Source organism: Copadichromis virginalis, linkage group LG15 (assembly GCF_057382275.1).
Source record: "Copadichromis virginalis isolate Kocher_CV1m ecotype Utaka linkage group LG15, C_Virginalis_male_GT1.1, whole genome shotgun sequence".
Classification (NCBI taxonomy): Eukaryota; Metazoa; Chordata; class Actinopteri; order Cichliformes; family Cichlidae; genus Copadichromis; species Copadichromis virginalis.
Window position 1 is genome coordinate 33,147,380 of NC_140632.1, and position 9,181 is coordinate 33,156,560.

At 41.7% G+C, this 9,181-nt stretch overlaps 1 protein-coding gene across 1 annotated transcript; it reads right to left on the reverse strand.

The window, feature by feature from the left end:
- Positions 1-64: 64 nt before the first annotated feature.
- Positions 65-8,580, reverse strand: psmc6 (proteasome 26S subunit, ATPase 6). Its single transcript, XM_085432967.1, has 14 exons — positions 8,447-8,580; positions 7,961-8,040; positions 7,490-7,529; positions 7,217-7,269; positions 6,720-6,787; positions 4,315-4,429; positions 4,049-4,136; positions 2,911-2,972; positions 2,702-2,825; positions 2,310-2,371; positions 1,043-1,163; positions 879-959; positions 523-594; positions 65-443 (listed from the first exon to the last, which is right to left on the reverse strand). Exons 1-14 carry the CDS (start codon positions 8,529-8,531, stop codon positions 325-327), a joined length of 1,170 nt encoding a protein of 389 aa, XP_085289093.1. The 5' UTR covers positions 8,532-8,580; the 3' UTR covers positions 65-324.
- Between the last annotated feature and the right edge of the window lie 601 nt (positions 8,581-9,181).

Genomic DNA, 9,181 nt, shown 5'->3' on the forward strand with positions numbered 1-9,181 from the left:
TTTCAGTTGTGAATAATTAAGAGGAAAACTGAACGATGGAAATAAAACACAGCTTCGGCAACAGTTGTATTTGTGGACATAAAGCCGTTTTATACAAGTGTAGATTATAAGACAGAGCCTCTTTCATGTGGTGTAAACACTGAGGCAGGTTCGACTAATAAGTGGAAACAGCAGGTAACGTCACTATGAAAGTCACTTTTGGCAATCTTAAAGGTGGAGGGATTTTTTTTTCCTTTTTCCTTTTAATACCGCTTCCCAACAAACAAACTTTAACACAGCAAATCCATGACAGAGGAATAAAAAATAAAGAAAAGGACAGACAAGTTATACAGGTTTGTAGTCCAGCTTAGACTCGAGCTTCTTTGAGTCCGCCACCTTCCTCACGGCCTTCATAAAGTCCTCCTGAGTTACGTACTCACGATCTGAGCGGATGGCAAATAACCCTGAAAACATACACAGAGCCATGTGAGAGAAGAGCTTCTCAGAGCTCATCATAGATCTGATAAGGAATGATCATCTGACCTGCTTCTGTGCACACGTTTCTCAGGTCAGCTCCATTGAAACCATCTGACAGCTTCACAATGGCTTCAAAATCTGAAAGTAATCATACAGTTAGATCCATGAAAACGGAGGTCACGTGTCGATTATTCTGCAACAAATACATTAACATAAGCCTTCAAAGAACAGAGATATGTACAAGTCATGAGTAGGCAGCAAAGAGGAAAGCAACCTGTTGTTCATCTGAGGGATTTTTGTCAAGTTAACATGCTGAAACTTCCAGGCAGAGCACCTTAAATGAGCAAACTACCAAAGTAACACAGAGTCCGTTTGACATTTGGATAAGTGCAGCAGGACTGAGGTGAAGCTCGTCTACTCACCTATTTCTCCGTGCTTGGTGATAGGACTGGAGTGAATCTTAAGGATGTCAAGACGAGCCTGCTCATTGGGCAGTTCAATGTCTGAGGAAGAGACAAAGGAAAGTGGTTTTCCTGCGTGGGCTCACATAGCGCTGACAGAGAAGCTGAACAGGAGAAGTTCTTACGAATTTTGCGGTCCAGTCTGCCAGGCCGCAGCAGGGCAGGGTCGAGAGTGTCAGGTCTGTTGGTGGCCATGATCATCTTGACTCTGTGCAATGTGTCGAAGCCGTCCATCTGATTCAACAGCTGAAAACACACAGATGTCATGTATTCTGTGTGATTAAGCACTTGTCCACTGCAACGGCAACCATGTTACTGGTGACTACAAGAGTCAAGTTAAAAACAACAAATGTTTGGAAAGGTCTGCTTCAAATGAACAACCGACATACTGACGTGATGTCTTATTGCCTAAACAGACCCAGTACAGACGATTGAAAAAGCGTGTTGTGCTGTTAATGTCTTTGTGTTAACATCTGTTATAATAACAACAGATGGGTGGGGTGGGTTGGGTGGCTGCGTCAGGAAGGGCATCTAGGGTGAGTTGATGTGCTGCTTGTGAGCAGCCAAAAGCATTTTTAATCTCACAGACTCAGAGAATCGGGACGCTTTTATTGCTCATGTTAGGATCACAGACATTCTCTCTTACAACACTGTAACCACACAATTTTACTTTCAGGTAAACTTGTCTCCTGTATAGAAAAATGGGAATGTGTGGTATGTGGATAGCATAGTGAGTACCAGCCCAGAAATTTGGAGTACTTCTGATTCATGTCACACATGGCAGAACAAAAGTGGAGATGCTGTAGCTCAGGGGGGAAAGCAGGCGAGACACTAGCCCCAGTATATAGAATATAGAAAGTATTTAAACATAGAAAGTGCTTGTATGTATGGGCGAATGAGGCACGCTGTATAAGAACCAGTCCACTTTAAAAGCTTTGCATCAATTTGATGGAGATTTTGTGTGTGAGCTTATTTCTCGTGCAGGGTAAAAACGTGCATCCTTACTCACTAAGGCTCAATTATACTTTCATTTGTACTTTGCTTTCAAATTCATTTGGTTTAGTATGTTTCTTACTGTAGATAGTCACTACGTGACTGCAGAGTTACTATAAACTGATAACTGGCAGTTATTATTGGCAGGGACTGATACAGCTAAGGACACCCTCCAAGTACAATACAATTCTGTAGAATGGAAAATGAAGTCCAATGAAATGTTTTTTAGTTTTTATAACGGCACCTAAGCTGGACACTTGGGGTATTGGGTGGATTGAGCACCTTCTGGCTGCAACATGAAAGCATGACGCAAAACAGGCGATCACACTGTTCCATATTTGCTGTTTATATTCAAACAACAAAGAGTGCTGCTGAGTGGTGTTTTGGTGCTTCTGTTACCTCCATCAAAGTCCTCTGAATCTCTCTGTCAGCTGAGGTTCCCTCTGAGAAACGTCGGCCACCTACAGGGAAAAACACAAGTATCTCAAGCACCCTTCTAACAATTTCACTGTAAATAAATGCTCAGTACACAACTCTTTTTTGAATGAACTTTGTGCTTGCTGTGTCAGTATTGAAGCTCACACCTGTGACATGTCTTTACAAAGTACTTCAATTTAATTCAAACTGGTGACAAGCAGGCAAATAAAAAGACAGCTCCTGTTTTCAGTACGTCTTAACTTTAAGTATGATCTGAATTTTGGAAATACGGCGTTACTACTTTAACAAAAGAATTTCCCAAATATGGGATAAAGCATTTCCTATCGTTCTCTGTAGAGCTGACGCTGACTTACCAATGGCATCAATCTCATCCATGAAGATGATGCATGGCTGGTGGTCCCTGGCATAGTTGAACATTTCTCTGATCAGCCTGGCACTCTCACCAATGTACTTGTCCACAATGGAGCTGGACACCACCTACAGCAGCCACACAGACACACAATAAGCTGAGTGACTGTGTCCGAGTGTGGCAGTACACTCTGATGGAGCTGCTGAGACTCACCTTCAGGAAATTGCAGTCCAGTTGACTGGCCACAGCTCTAGCAAGAAGAGTTTTTCCAGTGCCTGTTTCACAACAAATCATCACTGACCATTAGAAGTACTGGTTGTACGGATTTCAAAAATACTACATCGTGTTCTACTCGATTTATCACATTCACAGACTTGGGTGTCCATGCCACCCGCCTGTCTTCCTGACACCAACACCCCCACCAGGCTTTTACGGCTGATTGATTACATTATGCTCCCAACGAAGAATCAGTGGGGGAAAAAAATTGTTGCACCCATAAAACAAACATATCATGGATGTATGATGAAGCCTATTGGCGTATTCACACCATGCGTTAAGTGAAAATTGGTGTGATTACATCAGTTCAAGAAGGTGTATTGAAACCAAGACAAGGCTGACATTTTCAGCTTAGGCAACAATTTGCTCCACACTGCATTGAGGTGTGATTAGAGCGTGTAGCCTTTAATGTGTACAGCACTTTGGCTTGCACTGACAACCCAAGGCTAACTAGAACTGTATGTTCAAAGTCACTTTTTGCATATGAAAAACAATGAAGAACTCTAATTGTGATTAAAATCAGGTGCAGTTGAAACACTAGTGACAAATGAGTAAAATTCAGCTTATTCAGCCTCACTTTAACACAAAGACAAGAAGAAACACAGAAGACTCTTTGGACTAAAATGAGTGAAATCACAGGATTTCTTGGCAAGCTGTGAAAACATTGTATTCTAACTTGATCCTAGCTGTTAGATGTACTCTTCCTCATGCCATTGGCCATTAGGAAGAAATATTCATAGGTTTATGAATGTTTTCAAGAGAATAAAGCATTGTATTATTCTATTTTTATCTTATTGTATATTTTTATTCGATTTTATTCTACTGTATATAGTATATTATTTTATTCTATTCTGTACAGCTGTGTACTGTATTTATTCTTATTGTATTCTAATTTTTGCGTCGTAACTTTTGCACTGTCCACTTCCTGCTGTGACAAAACAAATTTCCCACGTGTGGGACTAATAAAGGTTATCTTATCTTATTGTAGGGTCTACCTTACAACATAAAGCACCTTGAGGCAATTATTGCTGCAATTTGGCGCTGTAATGTGAAAACACCAGGAAATGACAGTTACCTGGGGGCCCATACAGCAGACAGCCTTTAGGAGGAATGATGCCAACTCTCTGGAAAAGCTCAGGGTTGGTCAGTGGGAGCTCAATCACCTGCAGGAAAACAGCAGCAGCCCCATTATTGTAGACTCATTTAAATATATAATGTAAAACAATGACTAGTGAAGGTGAAATCATACAAACAAAATGTAATAAAACACTGGAGCCAGTCACACTGAGATAAATAATGCAGAGCACACGAGAGTTGAGGAGGACTTCATTTTTGTTGTACCTCTCTCAGCTCACGGATCTGTTCAGACAAGCCTCCGATCTCAGAATAGGAGACGCTGCCAGGGTCCTCATGGGACATGTTGTACACCAGAGGGTCCACCTCCCTGGGCAGGTACCTGTGAAAAAACAGGCCACACATACACTGGCATCATCACATAAGCCAAGTTCAGGAAGCTTCCTTTTTATTAAGTTTGCAGACGACACCACCCCGATGGGCTTCAGCACAAATAGGGATGGGTATCGTTTAGGTTTTATCCGATACCGGTGCTTAAAGAATGGAGAACACAAACTTTGTCCAAAAACCTCTCATGTTTAACTGTTTTCCACTTTTTCTTTGGTCATTTTAGCCTTTTTGGCCAGGGTGAAGGGAGTATCTGCCATCAAACAAGAAGACAGCCGCATGTAGCTATGATGATGTTTGCTAGTTCACCTTACGTGCATTAATGTAATAACATGGTTAACCTACTTAATGTAAATTACACACGAACAACATTAAGCTACTCGCCCAGAGAAGAACGGCTGCTGCTGCCATCATCTGTCATCATTTCTGCTACACTGGCAGGGCTAGGGGCCAGGACTCTACTCTTTTGGTTCTTGGGGGATGTTGCTAACTCCGGGTCCGATAACAGGCACCACACCCGCAGTAGATGTGCTCGGTGTGAGGTCTCGCAGCAAGCTATCAAATACGGTGCATTTCTCGGCTTTTAAAAAAACCCTATGCGTCGCCAGGTGTTTCATCAGATTCGAGGTGTTACCTCCTTTGCACAGCATCACCTTAAAGCACTTGTTGAAGGCTGCTGAGTTTGCATATTTTGCTGTGAAGTACAGCAAGACTTTTGACCACTTTGCCTTGGACATTTTTAATCTGTAGCTCTGCTCTAAAAGAATGTACGTACCTCGGCCCGCCTACTGTCCTTGGAAAGGTAAAATGATTGGCTAGAATCCCAAAAAATTCTTTCCATCTCAGGAAAAAAAAAAAAAAGCACCGAAATAATGGCACCGGATACCAGTACCCATCCCTAATCACAAAGGGGAATGAGGCTGCTGACAGAGTGGTGTGAAGCCAACAACCTGCTTCTAAACACCTCAAAAACCAGGAAGGTCCTCGTTGCCTTCCGTAAGACTGCAGGGGATTATACCCTCTATGGAGACTGGGTAGAGACGATTTCTGGGAGTTGCAATCATAAATTATAATAAATTATCTCTCATGGTTGGAGAATACACGGGCGATGGCAGTGAAGGCGATGCAGGGTCTGCACTTTGTGCCAATCCTCAGTAAAAAGAAACTGAATCAGAAGCTGCTTGTGTCCTTACTTACTGCATCTCAGTGTGGTACAGTGGAAGCAGCAGAGCGTGATAAACACAGCACAGAGGATCGTCAGATGCTCTCTGGCCCTTCCTGGAGGAGATCGCCAATTCCAGATGCAGAAGAGCCAAAAACATCCTGACTCCTCCCACCCAGCTCATCATCTGTTCAGCTTAATGTCTTCAGTCAAGCCCTACAGGCCGATGAAAGCCCCCACAACTAGTATGAAAATTATTTAATTTATATTGATATTTAAAGGAAGCTGCAACTGTGATTTCATTATGTCATATAATGACAATAAAGCAAACCCATATGGAGTTTCCCCACTGCAGCAGACTTATTAATTCAGAGATGTAAAAGTAAACAAACCTGTGTGCTGTGATAAATCTATTGTTTATTAATCAGTGCTGAGGGCCGTACTGCAAAGCAGGAGAGCACTTTGTTGAACTTTCAGTCAGAGCTTTCCTGTGTCATCAAAGCAGCTCTCTCTTGTTTCCTGGCTGAATTACTATTGTAGCTTATTGTGAATAACAACCTGATAAAAGATGCTGTGTTCCTAATTTGGGTTTTCAGGAAGCTCCACATTTCCTGGGATCTGCTCGGGCCACTCGCCAGGTTTGGGGGTCACTAGCTTGAGTGCTCCGATTACCACGTGCTCTAGGACCACTGTTGCCTTCACCCTCCACATCTTCTTGAGCACCTCTCTCAGCCCTTATTACTTCTTGAGCTTGTTCTGTTCCTTCTTCCTGATGTTGTTATCACTACGGCCTCCTTCCTCTGCTTGTCCACTACTATGGTAATAGTAATACTGTTGGTTAGCCACCACCATCCTCTAGGTTGTATTCCGTTTTGACCTCTGGACTTCAGGTCACACTTGGCACAGATGTTTCTGTATACTATTCCAGCCACTTGGCTATGGTGTTCCATGTATGCCCTGCCTGCTAGCATCTTGCACCCTGCTGTTATGTGCTGATCTCACTGCTTCTTTACACAGCCTGCACCTGGGGTCTTACCTGGTGTGCCTCTATAAACCTTTTTCTTAGTGCTGTGAGACATGATTCTGGTGAACCAATTCAAAATAATAATCATATCCACCTTACCTCATAATAGTAAGCGTAGTCATGTCCAGAGCCACTCTGGTCCCCGGCTTCAGCTGGGATTTGTCCAACTGGAAGTTTCCATTTTATACAGTCAGGTCAGCATTTTTTGAGAAAGTTTGATTAGTGAAAATTAAACAAATCATTTTTAATATGTCACAATGTAAACATTGTGAAGTGTGTTTCTTCTTTAGCTGTATTGACCCAATATACAAGAATAAAGTTAGACTGCCACTGCTGATTCTAAAAATTACATAACTCAGTGCTGAATAATGGAGTACTTCCAGCTGATTTACAACATTGTACACAAAGAAACAGATCTGGTCATTGGTACAGAGTCTTTTGTAAACCTATTTTTATTTCCTCATCATTGATAAATGATGAAAATCAAATGACTTAGCACTCAAAGCTCTCAGATGTGACTACAGAGGGCTTCCAAACCCTAAAGAAAATTCTGCATTACAAGACAGCACAAACACTAGAATGTGATCAACCCTTACCTGCCTGCGACATCCAACCACATATCGGGGTCCATTGGTAGCCTTTACAATGACTGTAATTTAGAAACACAGATGACTTCAGTCAAAAAACAAACAAACCACACACCTGAGTTTAACACTGTAACACATGTCACAGATTCACATTTGTTATTTCCATTGATTACCAGGCTTCAACATAGGTGTTGCATAATGAGCCTGACAGTAGAAGACTAAAGAGAAGTATAAAATCAATCAGCCTTTTCTACCTCTGCTATAATATATGGGAAGACTTACATTTCTCCTCAGTGAGTTGTTTGAGCACTTCTCCAACAATCTGCAGGGAAGACAAATAGTTAGCTAATAAAAAAAAATACATCAGGTCCCTTCTGTTTGTGTTGAAATTAGCTTCATGTACTATAGCCTCACTATTAGTTATTTAACTGGGACACAAAGGGGAAAAGGAGAAAAGAAAAATCACTCTTTTCATATTGTCTGCTGTTAGTTTCTCACCTGTAGCACAAAGCAGCTTAGTCAGCTGAAAGTGTTTAGCACTCTAGCGCATTGGTGGAAACTGCTTGTTTCTGTCTGTTGACAGCCAGAAATATCGCACATCTAATTACTGTCACTGGCTTCAGATTTCTGTCATCAGATAACAAGTGAACAGTCTTCTCTTTGCATTGCTTGAGTGTGACTGCACTGATGTACAACGTTAACCTTCAGTCTTTAGTTGAAGCCAAATGATTAATTTCCACACGGTATATTTACCTGACCGACGCTTTGGAGAGCCTTGAGATCATTCTCTGATTTCTCGTACTGTTTGGTCTGTTCTCGCAGCTGCTCTCTCACTGGAAAACAACGGACAGTCAACATGTTTCATACACACACTAAGAGCTAATTGGAACAGTTTGTTATAGCTAATGCTCGCATCAACGTGAAAAGTCAGACGTTAGCTCTACTTATAGCTCTTGATAACGTTAACAAATAATGACCTCACATTCTTAGATTAACCAGCCTTAAAATATGAATTATCCAATGAACGGACGAACTGTATCACTGTCGTGTTTATGCTCCTAAGCTGGTAGCGAGACCCGGTAGCCTCCATACATTTCCACCAAGAAGCTAACTGCATGACAAAGCACTAGCTAGCTGGTATGCTAGTCAATGCTGCCTGTCCATCTACAAGTAACCAGTCAACTAAACAACACGAATTTCTAGCACGAACGCAAATATCAGTGTTAAATGTTCCTTTACATTCTTTTAGTCGCCCATCAACTTCTTTGTGTTCCAGCAATTTCTTCCTGTAGTCCTGCAGCGCTTTTTCTCTAGTGTCCGCCATGACGCCCCGCTGAATGATGGGAAAATGCGGTGTCACTCCACTCTTGGTTCGTTCACTTACCTCAGTCGGATAGCGAAATTTCGCGCCCCGTGATGTTGCTGTTCGCTGGGATTGATATTCACACACACACTGCTGCCTGTCATTTTGACATGCAACACGTATAATGCAATAACTGATATAACACTAATAGAAATAAATAAATAAACAAGAGGACCCTATAGAAAATTTACAGAGCTCATCTTAGATGATGACAAAAGATGACGAACGTCCCAACCAAAACCTGAGCCGTTTGTACTAGATGATCGTGTAAATAAAGCTTACATTAAAATAGTCCTTCATAAATTATTTAGCCGCATAGCTAAAAAATTAAAGATTAAGTGCACTTGTGTATGCACACCAAAGATCCACACCTGGCTTTTGGAAGAAGTATGGGGCGAACTCAGGGATAAAAAAAAAACTCACTATAACGCCACAAAACCTAAAAAATGTGGAAAAGTACATTCTTAGAGACTTGCGCAATTTCTTTGGGAGTGTCGAATATGTTCAGGTTGCTCTGGAGTTACAGAAACCCACAGCTGTAAAAACCATTGCACATAGCTTGACTGAACGTCAGACGCAAAAAAGAAGCCAAATGGCATAGTCAAGTTTTT